The 25,378-nt window shown below is 50.1% G+C and overlaps 1 protein-coding gene across 1 annotated transcript; it reads left to right on the top strand.

Annotated features, from left to right (window-relative positions):
- The first annotated feature begins 789 nt into the window (after window positions 1–789).
- LOC138094944 (liprin-alpha-1-like) lies at window positions 790–25,378 on the top strand. Its single transcript, XM_068990953.1, has 16 exons — window positions 790–906; window positions 1,987–2,088; window positions 2,560–2,724; window positions 3,289–3,304; window positions 3,627–3,681; window positions 4,388–4,490; window positions 4,712–4,915; window positions 6,848–6,994; window positions 8,390–8,506; window positions 9,715–9,822; window positions 12,698–12,829; window positions 15,952–16,175; window positions 17,972–18,203; window positions 22,903–23,045; window positions 23,898–24,070; window positions 25,317–25,378. Exons 1-16 carry the CDS (start codon window positions 790–792, stop codon window positions 25,376–25,378), a joined length of 2,100 nt encoding a protein of 699 aa, XP_068847054.1.

Below are 25,378 nucleotides of genomic sequence, written 5' to 3'. Positions count from 1 at the left end.
TTCATTTTAAGTGCCTGGAGCGAGGTTGGTCAAGCCCTTGCTGAAGTCAAGTGAGGGAGTCAGTCAGGGAGGACGGAGCTCAGGGTGAGTGAGGGGCAGCTAGTGCGGTGAGTCCTTGTCACCCGGGTGGGTTCTAGGGACACCCTTGAGTTCAGTGGTGCCCTTTCAGTAGCCTCCCTGGAGGCTTGTTTGGGGGGTAGAGGAGGCAGAAGCCCACTTAGAAGACGTGCTCATTCCTAGTGGTGGTGGTTTCTGAAGCAGTTTCTACTATTTGGTTCAACTGTGAACCAGTATCCTTGCAGGGTCAAGTCTGATGGTGGGCCTGAGCTGTGGGCACAGCCTTCCTTCTCCTGCACCCCACACTCATCTGTCATCTTTTGGGCAGCCCCTCCCCCCTCTCTGCACCCTTGATGGTGGGCCTGAGCCCAGCCCCCCTGTTACCATGGAGCCCCTTATGACTGAGTGGGTTCCAGGTGCCAGGCTCCTGGGAGACGTGCGGGAGGCAGAGCCTTCGTGCCATTTCTTCTAGAGACAGCAGCGCTGATGGTCGTGGTGTGAGAGCGGTGGTCCTAGTGTGAGAGCAGTGTGTCTGAGAGTGGTGTGTGAGAGTGTCGTGTGTGAGAGTGGTGTGTGAGAGTGGTGTGTGAGAGCGGTGTGTGTGAGAGCGGTGGTCGTAGTGTGAATAGTGGTGGTCGTAGTGTGAGATCGGTGGTGATAGCTCGGGTGCTGAGGTATCTAACCGTGAAACAGCAGTTGCCCCTGAGTGGGGGGCTGCCCCCATCCGCGAGGATGGGTCGCAGAAGGGCCCGCCTATGGGCACTTTTCCAGTGCTGCATCCCCAAGGCAAAGGCCAAGACAAGGAAGAACTTGGCCTCAGCCCAAGTCCTGGAAGCAGAGCGGCCTGAGGTGAGAGCAGCCGGGGGCTGGGCCCGTCGGATTGGCCTTCACCCAGCGAAGCGTTGGAGCTGTGTTTCATTTTGTTAGCGTGGTTGTAGGCCCTGCCGGCCAGGGCATTTTGGCCTTCTGGGCAAGATCGACCCCAGCAGGTTGACCTTGTAAGTGGTTGTGCAGGTGCTGTGTGGAGGACGGGCGGGGGCCCCACAAGAAGGGAAACACTGTCTGGAGGAGTCCTGGGGCACGTGGATTGAGCTATAGAGTCAGTCCTTGAAGCAGAAAGGCTAAGCCCCTTAACCTCTCCCATCTTACAGAGCACAGAACAGTGTGTCCAGTATCTTAATGACGGGTACCTACTGCTCATGTGTATAACATACACCCTCGTAGCTTCACATGTCTACTACATGCCTCGGAACAAGTGTTGGGCAGTGTTCTAGGTACTGTAGTAGGGGATATGTAGCCCAGGATTTTTTTATTTGTGTAAAGAAAACTAGAAGAATGAAAGACTCCATGTGGTTCAGTGTGAGCAAGTTCACCATGTGGACGGCACCGCGTGCGTGAAAATTGTGATAAAATACATAAAACATGAATTTAACATTTTCTCCAGTTTATTGAATGACTGGGTGACTTCAGTGGAGTCAGGCTAACAGATGGCCTTGGGGTGCCATCAGCCTTTTTCCCAGAGGAACACTCCAAAGCCTGATGGCCTTGTAGATCTTACCTTTCTTCCTCACTCTCCCCAGCAGTTCTAGGTCACTTGTCTGTGTGTCGTTTAAGAATCTCTTTATCCACTTTGTTGTTAGGTTTATGTTTAGGGAAGTTTCTCAGACGTCCCTGGGTCTTGAGAAGGCAGGCTTGGATTCCGGGTTCTCCCCTGCCGCGTGCCTGCCAGGTCGAGGTGGAGGCTGAAGGCCGGTCTGAGTTGTGGTGGTCTGTGTGGTCTTGGGGTCAGTGGACCCCCTCTTCTCTGGAGGGGCAGGGAGACCCTTTGTGTGGAGCCTGGAGAGACTTGACAGGGTCAGTCTTCAGAGTCTCGCTCTCTTTTTAATTTGTGTTTGCATTTAGTTACTTACTCATTTCACTGTTTTCTAGGAGTTGGCAACATCTACGGAAGAACTCAATATATGCCGGGAACAGCTTCTTGCAAGAGAAGAAGAAATAGCTCTGCTGATAGCAGAGAGGAATAACATCATGGTCAGTAGGGGAATTCTCACATGTTGACATTTGCCCCGCGGGGGCCACCGCTGGGCTCCGTGTTGCTGTCTTTAAACTCTGTCTGGTTTTCAAGTCATTTTTCACATCTTCCCACTGAGCAGACCAGGGTGGATCAGTTTGGGGTTCTCATACTTGGCTTCAAATTTATGATGAGAGCTACTATAATTTTAGTACATTGGAGGGGGGAGTTCTCTTAACCTACAATTTTGTCCATGCTACAGTTTGTGTGGGGTCTTAGTTCCCTGACCAGGGATTAAAACCCATGACCCTTGCAGAAGTGTGGAGTCTTAACTACTGGGCCACTGGGGAAGTCCACTCTAACTTTAGACTGAAGTGGCGGGATTCTGACTTGCCTCAGCATGTTTCCGGCTGTAGCATGAGGCTGAGAGGGGTTGTCGGCCCTGAATTCAAGCATGAGGTTGATGGTGCTCCTTTGGCCCTGCCCTGCAGCTGCTGCTGGAGCACCTGGAGCGCCTGGTTTCCCAGTATATACCGTCCCTCCAGACGACGGCGGGCAAGTGGCAGGCGCAGACCCCAGAGGGCATGACCATCGAGCTGGAGGTGCTCCAGGCGCTGAAGTCACTCTTTGAGCACCACAAGGCCCTGGACACGAAGGTACCAGCCACCCGGCCATCCTGGATTTGTACACTTGCAGCCTTGTTAGGTGGATGATGCACGTATTTATGTAACTAGTTGACTTTTGAGCTTCTTGAATTCTTGTAAATACCTTTTTTCTGTAAGAAGTCAGAGTTTTATGTGGTTAAAAAGTGTTGCCTGCATACATGCTCAGTCATGTCCGAGTCTTTGCGACCCTGTGGACTGTAGCCCACCATGCTCCTCTTTTCCTGGGACTTCCCAGGCAAGAATACTGGAGTGGGTGGCCATCTTCTACTCCAGGGGATCTTCCCGACCCAAGGATTGAACCTGCCCTCTTGCATTGGCAGGTGGATTCTTTACCATTGGTCCACCTGGGAAGCCGCCAGTTAAAATGTATTAGTTGGTATAAATGTCTCAAGATTTATTATGTTCTGTATATCAATTTGCAATTAAAAACTAAGTAATAGAGTTATTTTAGGAAGCATTTTTTTTCCTCTCAAACTTAGAATTTAAAGCTGTTAATAAGCAGATTTTTTGATGTTAAGATCAATGAGATACATTAAATGTATTCTGTTATAGTAGCCGCGTATTAGGGTGAGTATACAATGGCAACCCACTCCAGTACTCCTGCCTGGAAAATCTCATGGGTGGAGGAGCCTGGTAGGCTTCCGTCCGTGGGGTCGCGAAGAGTCGGACACTGCTGAGCAACTTCACTTTCACTTTTCCCTTTCATGCACTGGAGAAGGAAATGGCAACCCACTCCAGTGTTCTTGCCTGGAGAATCCCAGGGACAGGGAAGCCTGGTGGGCTGCCATCTATGGGGTCGCACAGAGTCAGACACGACTGGAGCGAGTTAGCAGCAGCAGCAGCAGCAGCATATGCTAAGAAGTGCACTCACGTATATACACACATCAACACAGGAGGAGCACTTGAAAGGTGTAGTTTGTTAGAAGAATTAGGTGCCACACATAACAAGGTAAGTTGGATCATTCATCGTGTAATTTCAGTTAGTTCAGTTCAGTTCAGTTCAGTCACTCAGTCGTGTCCGACTCTTTGCGACCCCATGAATCGCAGCACGCCAGGCCTCCCTGTGCATCACCATCTCCCGGAGTTCACTCAAACTCACGTCCATCGAGTCGGTGATGCCATCCAGCCATCTCATCCTCGGTCGTCCCCTTCTCCTCCTGCCCCCAATCCCTCCCAGCATCAGTCTTTTCCAATGAGTCAAGTCTTCGCATGAGGTGGCCAAAGTACTGGAGTTTCAGCTTTCGCATCATTCCTTCCAAAGAAATCCCAGGGCTGATCTCCTTCAGAATGGACTGGTTGGATCTCCTTGCAGTCCAAGGGTTTGTCATTGGTATCCTTTCATTTTAAAAAAGTGTGAAGGCTGTAGTGGTGGACATCAGATGTTCTTTATCTTTCTGATTGAGGACCAGCCCACCTGGGTTATTTTAATGACTAGTAAACTAGACTTGTGGCTCAGAGCTGCAGGATCTCTTAAGCACCCCTTTGTCTAGTAGGAGACAAATTCTGACTCGAATCACCTGTTTCTATTCGGGATAGATAACATCACCATGTATTTTCTTTTTATGCTGTATTTTCAGTTTTGAGTTGAGTTTTTCCAAATGGAGTTTTGCTGTCTTTACTTATTTCTTTATTCTGATTCAATTTTTTGGTTTTCACTGATGATTCTTAAAGAGAAGAATAACCCGAAAAAGATACTAATGGACGGGGTGCTTGATGTAAATCACAAGCAAGAAAACATGCCAAGCGCCAATGGAAAGGCATGTCCTCGGTCTCACTCTCTGTCTGGTTCTCGTCTTACTATCCAGTCTGTGCGGGGCTGCTGAGACCTTTCACCAATGCATCATGTAGGTCTGAGTGGCCGTGAGGGTCGTGTGAGCTCCAGAGCGCAGAAGGCAGTTTTGACTTCACCGATTTTCTGGAAGTGCTGTGTTCCCTCCCTCCCAAAACAAGGCTGTCTAAGGTTTCCTTTCCCCCTTAGAGAACCCGCGACGAAGACCTGGCTCAGGGGCCCGAGCTCCAGGAAATCATCGAGAAGAAGTCACGGGAGCAGAGAGAGATAAAGGATCGCCTGGCAGCCCTCTCTGCCCACGTAACAGAGCTGGAGAACGACCTGGACACGGCCAGGAAGGACCTCCTCAAGTCCAAGGAAGTGAATGTGAAATTACAGCAGGACGTCCGTGAAGTGAGTGACAGTGGACGTGTCTGTTGTCCTGAGGCGGAATGTGGGTCCCTTGTTCTCCCCGTGATCTCAGCCTTGGCACGGCTGCGTGAGCAAGAGCAGAGCACTGGCGAGACCGCCACTGGCTGCCTTCCCGCCTCTGCGTCAAGGTCTCTGGGGTAGAAGAGGCCTGGTCCAGGCGGCCCGTTGGCAGTGGACCAACATGGCTGTGCTGCACCCTGGGTGTGGACTCCTCATTTCCACAAGTTCTAGGGGGCCCAGTGTGTTCGTTTTTAAAAAATTCATTCATCCACTCATTCATTTATTGGAGTTGATTTACCCTGCTGTGTCAATTTCTGCTGTACAGCAATGTGAACCAATCATATATATATATATATATATATATATATATATATATATATATACACACACACACACACACACACACACACACACAAATCTCCCTGTGTTTTAGGTTTCCTACCCATTAACTTCACCACAGAGCACTGATAGAGTGCCCGGTGCTGTTCAGTAGGTCCTCACTCGTTGCTGACTTGATGCATAGTATCAGTAGTGTGTATATGTCAACCCCAGTCTCCCAGTTCATCCCCCTACCTGCCTGCTGAATATATTCCCGATGATGCTGAAATTTCCTTCTGATTCACTCAGGTGAGTCTGAACATCTGTGGAGCCTGCTCTCCCAGAGAGATGGGAACATGCTGTGTGGGCTCTGCTGAGGCAGCTTGCCTGGCCATCTTCTCTAGTTTTCTGAGGTTCCGCTCCTTGAAAGGATGTGTGACAGTGATACCAGCGGTCAGACAAGTCGAGTGGCTTTTGCTCACCCTCAGATCCTCAGGCCCGTGCTGTGTAACCAAGGCAGAATCAGGATGTTTCTGGCGGTCGTGTCTGCGGGTGTCGTGATTTATGAGAAGCTCCCTAATGGTCACTGTGAAAACAGAAGAGAGCTGGGGGCTCAGGCCTCCTCCTGTGAGCCTCGCCTCTCCTCTCTGCACAGAGAGACAGTGCCCACTCTGCCCCACCCCTCCCCCGTGAGACTGTCTCAGAGGGCACCCCTCCAACATGTGGTACAGCAGGTGTACTTGTTTAGTAGCTCGGTGTGAGAACTCAAAACAGAAATATTTGCACATGTTTGTATAACGTGTTCACACTACTCTTTGGCAACAGGAGGAGATTAGGTGGCAGAGATTAATACACAGAGAATTCTGGAAAAAGCGTTTTTAAGACCTTTCACTTTTAATGTTAGGACAACATCGGTTACTTAGTGAGCACGGAGGGACCTGAAATGGATTTTGAGCCGGCGGACAGGAGTCGCATCGGCAGCAAGCCCTGCTCCTGGTTTGGGCGTTTCCTCCATGTGGTGTAACTGCTTGAGGAGGACTCGGCTGGAGAAGGCTGCTCCCAGTTGTGTAACACTGTGACTTCTGTTTCTACTCATTAATATTCTTATGTAATTTTGAGGAAATTGCATGAGATTTTTCCAACTTTTACCTGAGGAAATGAGCCTCAGAGCTCCCGGTAGGATCTGTTGAAGGTCCCTCCCTGTTCTGGGTCAAGCCCGCCTGTATGGTGTAGGAGATAGAGATCCTCATTTCATGCCAGATACCTTCCCTCCTGGAATTCTTGCAATGACAGAGTAGTTTAGTGTACTTTTTGTTTGCTGGTCGGGTTTATGATGTAGAAAAGAAGCTTGGTAAATCGAGTGGCCAGACAGACGTTAAGACAGATGGGTTCCATTGTGGCAAATGTGACATTTGAGGTAGGCGCGTTTTTGCTCACATCTCAGAAAACTGCCATGTCTAGGACTTTATTTTTGAGGACACTAATTTTATGTTTGATTTGAAACTTAGGATTTAGTCCAGCTTTTTTACTCTTAATTGTATCGCAGTATTCTATGATAATGACTTACCTTTTCTCCTCTGCAATGCCTGGTTGTAGGCTATGGCCCAGAAGGAGGACATGGAGAAGAGAATCACTACACTTGAGAAACGCTGCCTCGCTGCACAGCACAAAGCCATCTCTGTGCACAACCTCGATGATAAACTTGAAAATGAAATCGCAAATAAGGATTCTATGCATCGACAGGTAATGGCTTTTCCTGAACTGTGTCTGACTTCTGTAGTAGTGAATACTGAGGAAGGAAGGTAAAGACCTTTTCATGTGACTCCCATGTTGGAAATCAAGTCCCAGTGTAAAGTTCTTATGACCCTAAAATACTGCGTTCAAAAGTGTGGATGTACATCATGGTCAATCAGCTGTACTGAAAGGAAATACATTTTTTAAAAATTGAGGGTGACTGCAACTTAGAGGTTTGAATTATTTGGGATTTGGGTTAACCATTTTGTGGAATTCCACTCCTGACTCTTGTTTCACTTGACTTGAATCTATTGGCTTGTTAGCATTTTTCCTGAAAGAGCAGAGAGCAGCAGGGAACTTCACAGCAGCTGGCTGCCTGTTAGGAACTTGGGTCACTGTGACAAAAGGCAGGGTTAGAGCTCCAGTCTGATTAGGATTTGTACTTCCTGTGGTTTGGTGAGCTTTACTTGCTCCTGTTCCTGTGTGGTCTCACATAATCAGGACTTAATCAGGAAAACCAAATCTGGCTTCTCCAAAACAAAGTGAGTCAGTCTGGTGTGTGACAAAGTATATCATTGGCCCCACTACAAAAATAAAATACTAGAAAGCCATTGAAATGTATGATGTGGAATGCTAATTAAGAGCATTCTGATATACAAAATAATGGCTGTAAAAGGCAGATCAGAAAATACTACGTACCATATGCTGTTGTTTTCTGAGGGTTTTAAAGCACATCTTATTGTTTATGTACGTACATAGAGTAATACACACACAGAAAAAATAAGAAAGCTGCTTAGAAATAAATGCTAACCTCTCAGGAACCGGAGCGTATAGATCATTTCATTTTTTTTCTTTTTCAAAAAAGAATCTGTCTAAATGTTCTACACTGAAAGTTTTCAGAGTAAGAAGATCTATTAAAAGAATAATCATGCATTTACAAATGTTAGTTGACTGACATTTCCCCAGGCACACTCTGGTCAGGTTTGTATTTCAGAGGAGATGAAAGCCATATTTGGCTTACAAGCCCATGGCCGTCTGCGGTCGGTAGGGTTCCCTTCAAATAATGATTCTGGTGATGTTTTAAGAAGGGTCAGTACTGACCCTTAACTTGTCAATAAGAATGAATAAGCTTCTATAGAAACCTGATCTTCTTTAATATATAAGAACTTTTTTTTTTTTTTAAAGACTTCTTTGGAGACGTTTAGGAAAAGCAAATACTCTGGCAGAAGGTGTTCTGCCTACTGAGACCAAGCCCAGGAACACTGAGAGAAAAATTACCGTGACGCGGCTTCCGAAACAGAACTAATCCTGTAGACACATGCCTTTAGGTTTTGTCTCAGCTTACTAACAATGGCAGAGGCTGCACCACTTGGCCCGTTTTGATGTTCTGCTTTCCCTTTGTAGAAGGAGGATAAAGACCGACAGCTGCAGCTGTGCCTGGAGCCGGCAGAGCAGAAGCTGCAGCAGATGCTGACAGAAGTGGAGGCTGAGCTGGCTCAGGGGGTGGCTGCGCTCTCCAAGGTGCTTCTCTTGGTCCCCGGGGGGCGGGCGCGGGGAGGGCCTGTTCCCTTGCTGTCCCACCGTGTCACTCCCGGTGCTGCTCAGTCCACAAAGGAGCGCAGACGCGGGGGTCCTGCTTCCCGTCTGCGATGGGAGCACTCCCTGAGTGTCAGACAGTCCCCGCTCCCATGTCATCCCTACATTAACTTCCCTGCAGTTTTGTCCTGTGCTCTGTGTGTCCGCAGGATGCTTCAGCTCCGAGTCACTGCTGCTCAGAGTTCAGTCAGCAACTCAAAGCCTAGCAGGATACAGAACAAGAAAAATCCCATTCTCGTTAAGAGATGGCCAAAATAGCTCTGTCATGAGCACAGTTTTAAGTCTTTATTCATACATTGTTGAATAAGTCACAGCGGGGCACGGTGCAGACCCAGGGCCCCACTCCCAGCTTGCAGTCCCCGGGAGCCCACGGGTGAGAGGCCGCGTCCAGGAGACGTGGCGCTGCTAGGGATATGGTGCCCACAGCCAGCTAGCCACCCCATCCTTCTGGTGGGAAAGGTGTTGCCCCGCACTGCTGGTGGGCACTGGCTGGGCATGGAGAGGCAGGCCGGGCCTGTGCTGGCCTGGCTGTTGGAGCATTGCCTGGAGCTCAGGGAGCACCTGAGGGGCCGGCCGGTTTCCCGGAGGCGGGTGGTGTCCTGTGCTCGCAAACCCTCCCCGAGCAGGGTCACTAACAGCCGCCAGGGGGCGCCCTTCTGCCTGTGATCTTCCCCTCAAGGGCTGGTTTCTTCTCTCCCCTGGCATCTTTGCTGTCTGTCCCCGGTCGGCCTTGTAGTCTGAACTTTTGTCTTCCGGAAGCTCTGCCACTAAGGAGGCGAAACTGTTCGAACTTACCTCCCAGCTTAGGAAGGAGGAACGTGTGCCCTCGTGTGTCCCGTGCTTGCCACTGCCTGCTGCCCGCGCTGGCTCGCCCCAGGCAGTCTGAGGAGGGGGTCTGGGGCCAGGGGGAGCACCTCTCCTCTCACGAGCCGGTCACCAGCACCCTCCGTCACCCACGTGTCACACACGAAGCCGCGCCGGCTGCGTGAGCAGGCGTGCGGGTGTGCCCCCCGCGAACCCGGAGCCAGTGGTCCGCACAGAGCATGGCCCGCTTGCCGCCCCTGCGGTCACAGCCCGCGTGCCGTCAGGACAGGGTCGTTGCGAGCGGAGCTGACGCTGTTCTTGGCCGACAGGCGGGAGAGAGACACAGCAGCATGGAGGAGAGGGGCGTGTGGGCCGGAGACGCGGCTGGGCGGGGCCGGCGCTGCCTTTCTCCGCCGCTCCTGTCTCTGGCGTCCAGTGTGCGTGTGTGGCCCTGTCTGCTGATCCAGGCACCCAACCTCGGGAGCAGGGCCAGATGTGGTCGCCCGTAGGTGGTGGGCAGGGGCCAGGGGGTCCCCACGTTCCAGGAGGACGCGTGTTGCTCTGACCAGCCAGGCCGGGGAGCTGCTCAGCATACAGTTGGACCTTACGAGTGGCCCTCAAACCTGAGGGAGCCAGCCCGAGGCCCGTGAAACGGAAGGCATGGTGCCCAGGTGTGGAGGTGCTTGCCTCGGACGTGGCGCTGGAGTCCCACATGCCAAGCTGCCGGTCCAGACGTGGGGTGTGTGTGTAGGATGGCTGCTCCTAGACAGGAGGAGAACCGTAGTTGCGCTGCGACAGAAGGCGCTCCAGGAAAGGGCGATGGTGGAGGCTCGCATCAGAGAGCCCTGAGAGAGGTTTCCCGGAAGGGTTGGCCACACAGCGGTACCGACCATCCAGGAAATGGAGTGGGGATCCCAGGTCCAGCCTCAGGGGTCAGTACTATCCCCACCATAGCTGTGTTCTTGGGCCTGGACTGCAGAGCCTCACATGTGGGCTCCCAGGGGGCTGTGGTTCTGAACTCCCATCATGAGACCTCGGTGAGGCTCCCTCTCTGCTTAAGCAGAGAGCTCAATGTCTCCCTATCAGGGGTGCACTTCCTTACTTTCAGAACTGCTGCTCAGAGGCTGTTGAGATTGGGGTGCTGTTTATGACTGAGCCAATTCAAAGTAAACTTTTGGTTTGCTTTAAAAATATTTGAATGCTGATGCCTTATTGGGAAAGCTGTGACAGGTTTTATTTCCTTGGGCTCAAAAATCACTGCAGACGGTGGCTGCAGCCATGAGATTAAAAAATGCTTGCTCCTTGGAAAGCTACGACAAACCTAGACAGCATATTGTAGAGACATTGCTTTGCCGACAAAGGTCCATATAGTCAAAGCTATCGTTTTTCCAGTAGTCACGTATGGATGTGAGAGTTGGACCGTAAAGAAGGCTGAACACTGAAGAACTGATGCTTTTGAATTGTGTTGCTGGAGAAGACACTGTTTTAACAGAAAATATTTAGCAGAAAATAACCTGTCAACCCACTCCAGTACTCTTGCCCGGAAAATCCCATGGACGGAGGAGCCTGGTGGGCTGCAGTCCATGGGGTCGTGAAGAGTGGGACACTGCTGAGCGACTTCACTTTCACTTTTCACTTTCATGCATTGGAGAAGGAAATGGCAACCCACTCCAGTGTTCTTGCCTGGAGAATCCCAGGGACGGCGGAGCCTGGTGGGCTGCCATCTGTGGGGTCGCACAGAGTCGGACACGACTGAAGCGACTTAGCAGCAGCAGCAGCAGCAACCTGTGTTTTGATTTTTTATGATGGGATATTTCAAACATGCACAAAAGTGGACGGAATAGTATAATAAATGCCCATGACCAATCAATTGGCCTCAGCAATTTCTAACACGGGGCCAATCTCAAATCTAGCATTCTTTTGTTTTCTCTCCATTCTTTTTTATACAGTAGTTCCTAAAACAGCTTTTTAAACCATGAAATTGATGCTCATTTTATAAATCACAGACTTTCCAACTTTGTTATTACAATTAAAAATTGCTTGAGGTAATTATTTCCAGTTTTTTAATATGAATTTTCATCTTGGAAAAGACCCTGATGTTGGGAAAGATTGAAGGCAAGAAGAGAATGGATGACAGAGGATGAGATGGTTGGGTGGCAGTTCTGGGAGTTGGTGATGGGCTGGGAAGCCTGGCATGCTGCAGTCCATGGGGGTCCTAGAGTCAAACATGACTGAGCAACTGAACTGAACTGAATATGAATTATCATTGGAAGAAAAGCTATGACCAACCTAGACAGCATATTAAAAAGCAGAGATATTACTTTGCCATCAAAGGAACACTTAGTTAAAGCTATGGTTTTTCCAGTAGTCATGTCTGGATGTGAGAGTTGGACCGTAAAGAAGGCTGAGCACCAAAGAATGGATGCTTTTGAACTGAGGTGTTGGAGAAGACTCTTGAGAGTCCACTGGACTGCAAGGAGATCAAACCAATGAGTCCTAAGGGAAATCAGTCCTGACTATTCATTGGAGGGACTGATGCTGAGGCTGAAGCTTCAATACTTTGGCCACCTGATGTGAAGAACTGACTCACTGGAAAAGACCCTGATGCTGGGAAAGACTGAAGACAGGAGGAGAAGGTGCAACAGAGGACGAGATGGTTGGATGTCATCACTGACTCGAAGGACGTGAGTTTGAGCAACTTCTGGGAGACAGTGAAGGACAGGGAAGCCTGGCGTGCTATAGTCCATGGGGTCACAAAGAGTCAGACACGACTGAGGGACTGAACAAGAGCAATCATTACAAATAATTCAAATGATGTTTCATGTAAAGGAAAATATGTGAAAGTCTATCTCCACTGGCTTTTTTTCCAAAATGAATTTTCTCACTTTTTGCTTTATAAATTGAATTCATTTTACACCCTTAACCCAGAATCAAGCTTCTATTTATATACTGGGAAATTCCTCCACCGACGTGTGTGTAAGCCGATCCCCTTTCAAGTGTACTTGTTTCTGAGTGTAACTCTGCTTGCTCCTCGAGCCGCTTCCACAGGAAATGGCTGGTGACACTAAGGTCCCCCAGGTGCTCTGCCAAAGAGAAGTGTTGGGAGTGACCTTTGACCAATGAAGTCCCTGCCTCCCTCTGCACCCGCCCATCTGCTCTGGGGATGCTCAAGAGCCCACCAGAGGTGGCCGTGGGAGGGGACCGCCTCGGGAACCAGGGCACAGGCCGCTCACGTCGCGGCTCCCTGGTGCTTTTAAAAGAACGACTGTGCTTGCTTTTGAAGTTTATGAGTTTTTGTTTTTCCTGTTTTAGGCAAGGCAAAGAGAAAAAATGAATGAAGAACACAACGAACACTCATCGGATACCGTGGATAAGCTTCTGTCTGTTTCAGAGGAGAGGCTTCAGCTTCATCTGAAGGAGAGAATGGCTGCTCTGGAGGATAAGGTGAGCCAGCTTCATGGCCCCTTTACAAGAGGCGCATGTGGCCTGGCCTGGCTCGGCCCGGTCTGTGTGTGGCGGGGGTGAGAGGGGGAATCTCCAGGACAGGAGTTGGGAAACTCCCATAGAGGGCCCCAGAGTGAATGTCTTTGCTGGTTGGAGTAGCAGCATTTCACGCTAGTCAATAAGCGTGACAGCATCCACAGGCAGTGTGTAAAGGAACAGACGTAGATGTGTGCCCACAACCCTTCCAGAAAGCCTCAGTGAGGCGGAATCACCAGTGGCCCCGATGTTACCAGCCGCTGTGCTAGAACATTCTTCTAGGTCCACCCTCACCCCTTCGTTTCTTTCTTAGAAGTTTATTTCTGGGATTTGCTGGCAGTCCAGTGGCTGGGAGCCTGCCTTGCAAGGTCAGGGACGCAGGTTCGATCCCTGGTTGGTGAGCTAAGATTCCACGTGCCACGCGGCAATCACGTCAAAGGAATCGCGCATGATGCAGCTAAGGCCCGATGCAGCCAAATCAATAAGTTTAGTTCAGGATCTTTTATATAATGTGATAGAAAAGATTGAAGCAAGTAAAAGCAAGCATTCTCATATTCCAACTCCAGCCATCTCTCTTTTTATTTGCTTTGGAAAATGTCTGAGAACCTCTATCAGAGCAGCTCAGTGGGCAACAGTCTGGTTGAGGTTCGGTGAAAACCTGTCCCAGCTGCACCAGTGCCCTAAAGACGAGGCCTAGAACCTTCACCGAGGTCGGCGCTTGGGCAAGGCTTGTCTGAGAGAGACCCATGGTCACTACAAGTTCTGCGGCACATTTTTCCCCCACAAAACCCAAGATGATACCCACACCTCACTAGAGAGCTCACTTCACCCTGACCTGTGGGCTGGCCCTGAGGTGGGGATAGTTTTGTCTCAGGTTTGAATTTTACATGTGAAACCTGCTCCAGTTTCCTGAGTGACCACTGAACTGCAAAAGCTGAAAGCAAGTATAAAGCAGTTTCACTTACCCCAGGGACCTGGCCTCCTTGGATCTAGAAGATCAGTCGGGGAAGGAGGAGTTTTTCTGTGTACAAGTTAGCGTTAACAGTTGTCATCCGGCTTCGTGCCACACTTCGCTCTGGGCGCGAGGTCCGCCCCTCATCCCGAGGTGCTTTATGCTTTCAGACAGGAGAGTAGCCATCCCGCAGTCCACGCAACGTCTGTTAAGAATTGACTCGAAAGCACTGTATGTATCTTTTTCAGAATTCTCTCCTATGGGAAGTTGAAAATGCAAAAAAGCATTTAGAAGAAATGCAAAACGACAAGGTCCTTAAATCTCTAAATCCTTTAGAAATGTGTTAAGAGCTGAACTGACCTGGGTTCACTGTTACAGTTACTGCAGACGCTTCGCGGAAGTGGAGTTACATTTTCCTTATGGCTAGTCCACTGCTGTAACGTGTATAGCGTTTTCTGGTTTTGAACACTGAATGTGATTTGCATTATAGGTGGATTGAGAGTGTGTGGCCGTTGTGTGTGGTTCAGAATTCTAAGTAGTCCTTTCTGGGTTCACCCGAAAGCTGAGACAAAGCATGAGCCTTTCACGTGGACAGTGCTGTCCGTCAGAAAGATAATATGAGCCACATACACAATCTAAAATTTCCTAAAAATGAGCGGGCTGCTTTTCATGCTTTTTTCACTGCGAGTCTTGAAATCTGTGTGATTTCCACATCGAGCTTTGCACCGGCCTGCGTCACATCCTCAGTGTGCTGCACAAGGCGAGTGACTGCCGTGGCCGACAGCACAGAGCTGCCAGGTTGAGTCGAGTGACTCGGAAACTTGGCCGTTTGACTTGTTTTGCCCCGTGAGGGAGTGAAGTGGGGTGTAGAGGAATGAATGTGAGCGATGCCCAGGAATGAATGTGAGGTCCATGGAGACAGTCTAAAGCAATGGGAGGAGCGAGGGCAATAGAGTGAGTCCTGTCCCCCACCACCCGACCCCCGACCCCAAGTCCAGCTTCTCTCCATAGACTTCGTTGTCGTCAATGGCTGGCCATGTTTCCTCCAGAAGCTTTTCTACACCTGAGATGTGACTTCTTATTCATTATGGTTTATAAGGGTTAGTATTGTTCTGAGTGTTTCTCTTTGCGATGGAACACTTAGAGTACAATTTCTCAGAATTAAGTGTTCAAAAATGTGCGATTTTAAGGCGAGAGAATGGAGAGGATGTGCTCATCAGGCTGATGGGGGTGAACCCATAGGCAGCTAGTTCGCCGGAGCGGAGCAGGAATGATGGCAGGTGGTCCTGGAGCCAGGAAAAGGGGTGGCCCAGCCCTGGGGAGGGGTCGTGATGAAGACAGAAAGCGAAGGTACTGGCCACGGGGGACAGGGAGCCGGCAAGCCAGCAGCTCGAGGCTGCCCCTCCGTTGCTTTGAGGTCATGTCTGGGAAAACAAGGCAGGACCTGGGTGAGAGTGGGGCAGGGGGAGATTTGCGGAGAGAAGGGAGTGAGGTGTGAGGAGAGCGGGAGGGTGGCACGGGGCCCAGCAGGCACTCTTGCATGCGTCTCAGATGACAGAGGCGCCCTTGAGGTGTGCGGGGCCATCCCCAGAACAGCCCGAGGGCCTGTGCCCTGAGAGGAGAGCCACGGGAGGCTGGCCCTCCCGTCCCCTGGCTGCCCCTGCTCACTCCTGTCTGTGCGTGTTCAGACCAGCCTGGAAAACGGAGGGCTGGGAACCCGCGAGGACGGCACTCCTTGGCGAACTAGTACCAGTGATGACCGGTGGGGTGGACCCAGCGGCTGCGGAGCTGAAGGGTTTTTTTTTCTAATTTTCCTTCAGTCTGGCTGATGGAAGCAAGGATATATATTTGCAATTTTCGGTTTTTGTCTCTGACTCCATCAGCCCACCCTTGTGAATAACCTCATAGGATTGCCTTCCGTCCACGCTGAGACCTGAATGTCACCAGGCCATCTAGGAACTGGATTCTCCTCCTGCCCGTTTCTTCAGTACTGCTCGCTTAAGAGATGGCAGTGTCTCATAAGCATGGCCCATTTGTCCAAAGTCAGGGCTTCCATGTAAAATTGTGTTCAGTCCCTGATAGACTTGAGGTGCCCAGAATGTTGCTGACGAGATGTGGTCCTCTCGTGCCCCAGGTGCAGCCCCTGAAAGATCAGGACCAAGAGCGCGGGAAGCAAGCCAGCATGCTGGCCAATGTGGGCCAGGTGTTGGAGAGGGACGAGGGCGTGTCAGACGGCGAGGGCGACAGGGTCACCGTCTTCAGCTCGCCTGCTCTGCTGTCGCCCAGCGGCCAGGCCGATGCCGAGACTCTGGCCATGAGGATTCAGGAGCAGCTGGACAAGATCAATGAAGAGATCTGGTGGGTGAGCCTGAGCCCAGCTCCCCGGAGACTCGGCTTCTCTGAGGAGCTGTCTTCTGCTTAGAGAAGTCTGAGTGTTCCATAGTGAGAAAACTGACTTCAGGTCTGCTTCAGGAATTTTCAGTTCTGAGATTGCCCTTGATTATAGAGCTCAGTCAGCCAGGGCATTCTGTCCACAGTGTGGTGTCAGCACTCTGTGGGGGGGCATTGTGGGGTGTCCCCCCCTCAGCTCTGGGCCCCAAGGTGGGTGAGGTCCCGAGGCAGTGTCCCCTGTGGCCCGTGCACCCTCCAGCACTGAGGGTTCGCCCTCGTGTGTCCCTCGGAGCCTTCTACGTTCTGGTGAAAAGCCACCTGGAACAGAAAAGCTGGGGTTCTGGGCTTGGCAAATTCCCACTCAGATCTGCATTTTCCTTTTTAGCTTAATACATTGTGAAGATTGGCTTGTTGTAAGACAGTGATCCATGGACCTGTGTTTGAGTTTTTCTCATCTCATCAGTATATTTAAAATGTTTTCTTTAGACCCAGTCTTGGCAGTTAGAACAGTTTACAAAACAGGATAGAACCCAAAGGCCCGCCTCGTGGTGAGCAGGGGGCCCTGGGTCTGGGGGCAGCCGGGTGGCTGGGGCCCCGAGGCCTGCCTGGTGCCACACCCGCACAGCTGTGCCTCCTGTCCCGAGTCCACGTTCAGAGTGGCCGCAGGCCGGTGACCCTGCACAGGACCTGGCAGAGCTGCTGCTCAGATTGTTCTCATCCTGTCACCCCTGGCCGAGGTGCCCATTCCCGCTGGTCGAGTGCGGGGGGCTCGGGGAAAAGGCAGGGGTGAATGGCACAACCAGAAAACACAGATGGTGCCACCTGTACTTTTGACGCTGAGACAGACTGCTTTGTGGGCCGTGTTTGAGCACAGACAAGCTCAGAAAGATTGTCTTTCCTCATCCCCGTAGGAAATTGGGAACACTTCTGTATTAATATTTTTATTTTTAGAGCAAGTTGTCAGGTAAAAATGATTTTTCCTTATGCAACAAGTTGACTTGATGTAAATGGTAAATTCTGTCCATCAACTTGTCAACAGTGAAAAACTTTCAAGATGTATAAGTAGAAGTGAAACTGGAGAGTTTACTACCTGTAAGGATCTTGTATTTTAATGGGAAAATCATTTTACTTGCATAATCATGCATGTAATCTGTATATAAAATCATCCATGACACATTAGGGGAGAAGAGCAGTAACTGTGAATTCTAGGTTAATGCAGCACATTGACCTGAATCCAGAAACTCACACAAAGCTGGTGGAGAATTTCATCAAGTGATGCGTTTGCACATACACAAGCTTAAAACAAAATGAAAAGTTCAACTCAGCACTTCATCTGGTCTGGAGACGTGTTTAGAAACTCCAGCTTGCTCGTGAATCGCTGTTTTGGTTATACGGAGTTCCGGATTCCCAGTGGAAAAGATCTGAGGCACTGACGTGCATCTCTGCCCTGAGAGCAGGGAAGGTAAAGGTGGTCAGCTTCAGGTATCTCCTCACAGGGAGAGTCACCACACAGGCCCCATCAGAATGTTAGAGTAAATAAAATCAAACGTGAATGATGAGGGGACACTTTGTAAGACTCAATGATAAGTTATTGTAAGTTTGAGAATATTCCAAAGAGGGAAAGCTGAACCTTTTTGCTGAGATGTTAATTGAGCACCTCTTCCTGGAATTTGCTAATGGTGACACAGAATGCAAGCCCAAATTTGCTGTCCAGACATGTTCCTCTGCTGACAAAGGCAGGTGATGATTTTATTCTGTTTTAGGTTCATCCCAAAAGACAAAGAGAACACGAATCAGCGGGCGGAGGGGATTGAGAGCAGGGTGGGCAGTGGGAGCTTCAGCAACCTTCCGCGCTTTAAATGCTCCAACTCCCTCAACCTGGATCCCGCCTCCTGGTATGCCGACTCCTTCCCGCCCAGCAGAGGGCGCTCCATGCCCAAAAGGAGGCAGCCCAGCCCTGAGCCAGAAGAAGACAAGCTGGGCTTCACGACGCTGGTATGTGTCTGCCTCCTCCCTGCCGCGTCCCTCCCCGAGCACACTGGTTTTCTTTTGTTTGTTTGTTTTTTCTCTTTTTACCCAGAAGAAAATCAGGTACGTTTGCTACGCTCAGAGGTCTAAGATTTTTAAAACTGCCTAGTCTTGAATCGGGCTTCCCTGGTGCCTCAGACGGTAAAGCGTCTGTGTGCAATGCAGGAGACCCGGGTTCGATCCCTGGGTTGGGAAGATCCTCTGGAGAAAGAAATGGCAGCCCACTCCAGTATTCTTGCCTGGAAAATCCCATGGACCGCGAAGCCTGGTAGGCCACTGTCCATGGGGCCACAAAGAGTCGGACGCGACTGAGCGAAATCATTCCACAATCACACAGCGACAAATTAGTCTTGATATTTGGACCCCTGGCTTAGGAATCTCAACTGGTCTGCTCACTGATGCGCCTGGCCGCGCGCTCAGGCCAGCTCTGCGTGTGAAACCAGGTTCAAAGCCCGGTGCCCCAGGGCCCTAGTGAAGAAGTCTGGCTTCCTCACTCTTCCGAGTCTGAAAACGGGATGACGACCTAGGGCTTTTGGTGACAGAGTGTGCGGCTCTAAAGCACATGTTCCAGCTTTCTTCCATGTTTAGCTTAGGTTTTGCGAGTGCATTGCTGTTTACCCCATGAACTCGTGTTTACAACTGCACTTGTATTTTCACTTTTTTTTTGGTTACCACCCGTTTCATGTTAGCTGCATTGTTAGTCGGCATATCATTAAATTAACTGTGAATCATTTAGCGGCATGTGAAGTGGTAACTAGTCCATTTTGTGGTCTTTGGAGACACTGTTTTTATAATTTGCATCGTTGGCTAATTAGTTGATATTTAAAATTCTTTGACGATTTCTCTGTAGTTTCACGATTGATTTCTTTCCGAGTGTTTGTAAAAGAACAGTTCTGTATATTCTGTCCTGCTGTTGGAGTTCTCTGATGGTGTGTCTGCTTTCATCATTGGTTGTGATTTCCTGGCTCATCCTGTTGTCTGCTCAGTGGTTGTCAGTCCAGACCCCAGCTTCCCACCACTGCCCCGCCTCGCCCCCAAGGCTGCAGTTGACCCATCCATCTCCCCTTCCCCGTCCTCCCACCTGCTCTGGTCATAGCAGTGCTGTGGTCCACAGCAGGCGTCCCCTTAGTCGGGTTTGTGCTTTGTCTTCATGTCTCATCAAATGGTGTTTTTCCCCATAGCAGTAAGTTTGAATTAGCATGTCACTATGCAGTTACAAGCATAATGTAGATGGATCCTCAACCGCATATCATGTGTCATTCATAAATGAGATTATCCTTACCTAAAGAAATGATCTTAAGTGTAGAATTAATGGACTTTTGACACAATATCCTTTCTGTGTCGGTGCTTGTTTTTAAGACTATAAATCTCATCAGCTTTTGCACAGTGAATGTCTCTACTAGACTCTTTAAAAAGCATCTTCTATGGTTAATAAAATGGAAAGACTGCACCTGCTATTATGCTAGCTTGCTTTCTTACATATTTTCACAGGGAACGTGCTTTAATACATTTATTTTGAGAACTTTTAAATCAAATTCTAGGTAAGCATTTTATGTTAATGTCCAATAGGTGGTTCGATTTGTTCAGTGTTCAAATAGGTATTAATGGTAACTTCCTCATCAGTTAAATTACTATTTTAAAGTATAACATGTTTTTTATGAAGAGAAATTAACTTATAGAGAAGTTTGGCTGAGAATAGACAACTGTTAAGGGCCTTTATTGTACAGAATGCTGTGCTTTAATAAATCATGATGTTGTAATAGAATTGTATCTTCCTGAGTAATAATTTATAGTGTTTCTCTAGTAAAACTTGAATAGCTTATTTAATTTCTGTGGTCAAAAGAAATGTTCTGTTTCCAGTTACATGTTCTCTAAGTCTTCATCTCACTTGTAAGTTTGCCATCATTTTTGCTATACTGTGTTTGTCTGTACTGATTCTTGAATTTTTAGCTTCAAAGTCGCAAGAAATCTGGTTTCTCTTCATTTCTTTGCATGCATCTATCAGCCTAGTGATTTAAGGAAGCATTGTCAAAAGGTAAACTATTTAGTAATTTAGCATGCCTCTGTTTCTCTGTGCAGTATTAGAGAGTCCTTATCATTTTACACGAATGAACACTGTGTGGTTGTGTACTGGTGAATAATTGACATTTTAATGGAAGTAATGAAACTCACCCACCACTTAAAGTATGCTGATGGTTCTGTTGGAAATAGGTCATTTGATGGGACAATTGTAACAGTTTGCCCATCTCCCACGTGTTTGCCTTCTAATCATCTCATGCTTATTTATAATAGACATAGTATTATTTATTATTTTAAAATTTGTCTTTACTTATATTTTTGGCCATGCTGCACAGCTTATAGGATCTTAGTTCCGCAACCAGGGATCATACCAGTGTCCTGGCAGTGAAAGTGGCAAGTCCTAACATCTGGACCACCGTGGAATTTCCGCTTAGAGTATTTTTTTAAACAAATGACTGAATCAGAGCCATAGAAGTTAGATTTGGGGGAAGGCAATTTAATGACGGTGGGTAGCAGTGTGCAGGAGACTCTGTGCGCCAGGCACCTTGTCGAGTGCTTTCCGAGTCTGTCATCTAATCCCGCAGACGCCAGGTGAGGTCCAGGCTGCTGTTATCCCCATTCAGCAGACAGGGACACTGAGGCTTAGAGAGGCCGAGCACCGTGCCCAGGCTCCCACACCCAGCAGTGTGGTTCGGACTGGTCTGATCAGAGCCTGGACACTTCCTGTGGTGCCGTCCAGCCCGCTTTGCTCCAGAGGCTCTCGTGTCCATCACAGCATCCCTGATGGAGGGAGCATCAGGAGGGAGCTCGCTGCCTCTCCCGTTTGGTCACTTGGTTGAGCCCCTGTTGTTGGAGTCCAGTGCCCCGAGGGCTGGCCTTCCTTGTCCCTCTCCCACTCCCAGCCCGCTGATGGAGCACTCCTGGGGCCTTCCTGCAGGACTCGGGCAGCCGTGCTCCAGTTCAGGCAGCTCAGTGCCCGGGAGCCCTTCTGCTGGGCACAGCAGAGCAGCGTCATCACCCTGGGGTTGGTGCCCTGGGTGTGCCGCTCGCCCGCTCTGTGGCCTGCTTTGCCCTCCTGGTAAGTGAGGACACGGCACTGCCCATCCTAGTCACGTGGGCAGCAGTGGGGCGGCTCCCACCCTGGGGGAGGGCGGCCAGGCTGCGGACCCAGAGCCTTCCTTAGGAGGAGGCCCGGGGGAAGGGGCTGGCCGTGGTCCCTGACTCTAAGGCAGGTGTTTGTCTCCACTGAGTCCATAGTCAACCCAGGTGTGTCACTTCCCTGCTCTGTTCTTTGTTGTTTTCTGATTTTTAGAAGTGCTTATTTTAACTTGAATTTGAGATTGATCCCTGTTCAGTTCCATGTGGATAATTTCTAGCCTTTGTAGCCTTCTGTTGTCTGAGGTTTCTTGGTAGAGGTCAGGGGAGGGTGCCCAGTTTATCCAGCTGCTGTTAAATGAGTCCAGCTGTATTTTGCACTAAGTCACTTTGTTGTCACCAAGCTCCTGTGGGGCTGCACGGGACCAGTATTCTTTACAGAATCCCATTAAAAAAGGACTGGTTAGTTGGTTAAAACAACGCACTCATTGTTTATAAAAATACTTGCCATGCATGTTTCCTCAAACCTCCCCTGCTTAACCACACACCCAAATGTATACGTGAGACCTGTCTGGACCCCGAGGGGTTCATCTGTTCCCCACGCTGTTGCCACCAGTGTCTTTCCTAGCTTCAGACCCAGGACTAGCGGAAGAGCTGGGAGTCCAGGCGAGATCATCTTTTTCTTTTTTTTAATTAGTTTACTTTTTAATGGAAGGATAATTGCTTTACAGAATTTTGTTCTTTTCTGTCAAACCTCAACATGAACCATCCATAGGTACACATACATCCCTTCCCTTTTGAACCTCCCTCCCATCTCCCTCCCTATCCCACCCCTCTAGGTTGATACAAGATTATTTCTTAGTGAAGACCTAGGAGAGCTTTATGTAAACCCCAGGGAGCAAATGACACTCAAACTGGGTGTAAGCACTTCAGTGTGTAGCCCCCGGTCTGTATGTTACTGAGAAATACAAGCCAGACACATGGTGTTCGCATGGAGGGCTTAGGTACCTTTTCTGTGTTTCACTTGTTGTCCTGGGCTCAGTAACCTGCATCATCACTACAGATGATCTCGGGTGGTGGTACAAGCTGTTTCCTTTCCTCCTTCAAATCGAAAGGTCTGGACGGCTTTGCTGAGAGGTTTCTTACTCTTGCTAGTGGTGCTTCTGAGCAGCATCTGGCGATGAGCACAGTCCTTTCATCAGGGCAGTTCATGCCATGCAGGGTTCTCGGTGCTGGCGTGGCTCTGCTGTCCTGCCTGGCAGGGCCATCTGTTCGCTGGATTTCAGGGAGTGCAGAGCCCGGCTGCAGGGAGGCTCCCGTCCGGGGTCTCTGCAGTCAGTGGGGTGCTCTCGCTGCTCCACGGCCCCGCTTCTCTTGAACAAACAGTCCTTTAAGATGGCATTAAGCTAGAACAAGGCATTTTTTGTACTTGGCGGATAGCATAGCTGATATATTTTCAAGTAAGTTTCTGGTTATAATGTAAAGCCTGTGTGATTGCCTTTTTCGACACAGTCTATTGTTAGCCAATTTTACACTTACCTCACTCCCTCAGCTGCCAGCCATACAGGAAGAGGTAGAAGATGACACCATCAAATGTGAAACCTCGACCTCCGCCTCGCTGCGGTCCTTTCGGCTGGACCGGCTCACGGGCTCACTGCGCACAGCCAGCGATGAGGACATCAGGGACGCCCGCAAGTAAGGGGCCTGCTCGCCTCGTCGTCAGTTTCAGGAGCCCTGTGGCTCTTGTCTTGAAAGAGTTGCAAGGATGGTTGTAAAGGAATCCCACTGGATTCGGTGCCTGTGTTTAGTGGTGAACTTCAGGTGCCGGGGTAGAAGAGCTCAGTGACCTCAGTGATTTTAGAAAACATCTGTCTCTACGTGTTGACTCCTGTGGGAGGTCTCTTCCTGCTCTAGCTAGAGGTCTGCCAGGCCTGGGGCGCGTTCCTGATGGTTACGGCTCCATGCCTCTCGGCTTTGCTCTTGAGGGTCCCTCCCTTTTCCTCAGGGGTCTCCTCTCAGGAGACTGTCTGTCCCCTCCTGTGACTGACACTGTCCTCATTCAGAGCCCAACCTGCTGAGCTCCCGTCGTGAGCCAGGCAGCACTTGATGGAGGGCACATGTGGTCACCTGCCCAGCAGCCCTGCACAGTGACCGTCGCTCTCCTGCCACGGCCGAGGACGGTCACCCTGCAGGAGGCGGGGGGAACTGCCCAGAACTGGGGAGCTCGCCTTCTCTGGGAGCGTTGTCACCTGCCGAGCAGCGACCCTGAGGGAGGGTCGGGGCGCCCTCTGCACCAGCTCGTCTGGAGTGAAGACCTCCCTCCTTGGGGGAGGGCTCCAGTCAGAGAATCTCAGCTTCCTGGGGCCATTGGTTGTGGCCGGAAGCCTGCATCGCTCGTGTGGAGTGTGGTTGGTGAAGGAGACTCCACTATCTGCTGCGAGGTTGAGGCGTGGGTGTTGCTAGGTGTCCGGTTCTATCAGTAGGTCTTATGGAGGGGTGTGTGTTTGCACAAGGGTGCCAGTTAAAGGTCATTTTCTCTCCCCGAAGCACGACAGGCTCTCAGGACGGTCTCGGGGGCAACCCCAGCAACAGCAACAGCAGCCAGGACTCGCTGCAGAAAGCCCCAAAGAAGAAGGGCATCAAGTCTTCCATCGGTCATTGGTTTGGCAAGAAGGAAAAGGGCCGGCCTGGACACACCAGCAAGGAGGCGTTAGGACCAGGTGGGTGCTTCACCGTTCAGAGGGAGGAGGGTCTGCATGTATGTCCCTTCTGTGTCTCCCCCACTGTCCCCACGAGGCTCCTGTCACTCACGCTGGGTGTCCTCCTGGGAGGAGCGGAGGAGGCGTCTGTCTTCTCTAGGGTCCGAGATGATCAGATCAGTTGATGAGTGGATGGGTGGATGAACAGATGGCTGGCTGGCTGGCTGGGTGAACGGAGCATGGAATGAGTAAAGCAGATGCTTACTCCGATGAGAAACGAATTCTATGAAACAGGTTGAGTAGGAGCCGGGCGATGACTGTTTCCTCCAGAACAGTGACAAGTGTTTGGAAATGGCCTAAGTGCTCATCAGAGAGGAGTGAGGTACAATCTGTGGGCACCCCACAAGGAACAGCATCCCCTCCTTCCTGCCACTTTCCCCATCCCCAGGAGCTCATGAGGGGTTCTGCCCATGCCCCCCGCCCAGCCCACAGCCACGCAGGTCTTCCTGGGGTCTCCTCATCACACAGTGTTATCATCAGGCCCCCGTCTCGCTCGGCTTCATCTCCTTAAGGACAGGGTATGTTCCTGCCTCTTCAGCCAGATATTTGTTGAGTGTCTTCCTTTTGCTGGGTGTGGGATTTACAGGGTGAGTAAAACAGATGTGGTCTGGAGCACAGTGAAGGGAGAAGAGAGAAAAAGGAGCAGATTGTTCAGTGCTATCCCTCTTGTTAGTGAATACAACACTGAGCTGGATGGTGCATTGATTGTATACCAGACGCTGTGTGTGCCCCTTACCAAGCAGGTGCTGCCACCTCCCGATTTACAGGGGAGGAGACAGTGATGGTCACGCGGTGAGGCAGTGGTGAGGGCAGGTTCACATCCACGCAGTGGGACCATGCACTTTGCCGAGCCCCAGCCACCTCTCTGGTGGATGCAGCAGGAATGAGATGGTTCTATGGCATCACTGATTCGATGGACATGAGTTTGAGCAAACTCCAGGAGAGTGAATTACAGCAAAGCCTGGAGTGCTGCAGTCCACGGAGTGGCAAAGAGTTGGACACAACTGAGTGACTGAACTAAAACCTGAGTTTGTGCTAAACTGCTTCAGTCATGTCTGACTCTTTGTGACCCCAGGGACTGTAGCCCAGTAGCTCCTCTGTCCGTGGGATTCTCCAGGCAAGAATACTGGAGTGGGTTGCCATGCCCTTCTCCAGGGCATCTTCTCAACCCAGGGATCGACCCCACATCTCTCGTTATCTCTTGCAGTGGAAGGCAGGATGTTTACCGCTAGCGGCACCTGGAAAGCCCCAGGGAACGCTGACAACTAG

This window comes from Capricornis sumatraensis, chromosome 19 (genome assembly GCF_032405125.1).
Source record: "Capricornis sumatraensis isolate serow.1 chromosome 19, serow.2, whole genome shotgun sequence".
Lineage (NCBI taxonomy): Eukaryota > Metazoa > Chordata > Mammalia > Artiodactyla > Bovidae > Capricornis > Capricornis sumatraensis.
The sequence above is the reverse complement of the archived record's forward strand: the minus strand, read 5'-3'. Positions and strand labels throughout refer to the sequence as shown.

Coding starts and splice junctions, on each gene's coding strand:
- LOC138094944 (XM_068990953.1), top strand. CDS start 790: ATGGGTCGCAGAAGGGCCCGCCTATGGGCACTTTTCCAGTGCTGCATC. Junction 907..1,986: donor TGGAAGCAGAGCGGCCTGAG/GTGAGAGCAGCC, acceptor ACTGTTTTCTAG/GAGTTGGCAACATCTACGGA. Junction 3,682..4,387: donor TTAGGTGCCACACATAACAA/GGTAAGTTGGAT, acceptor TTTTTGGTTTTC/ACTGATGATTCTTAAAGAGA.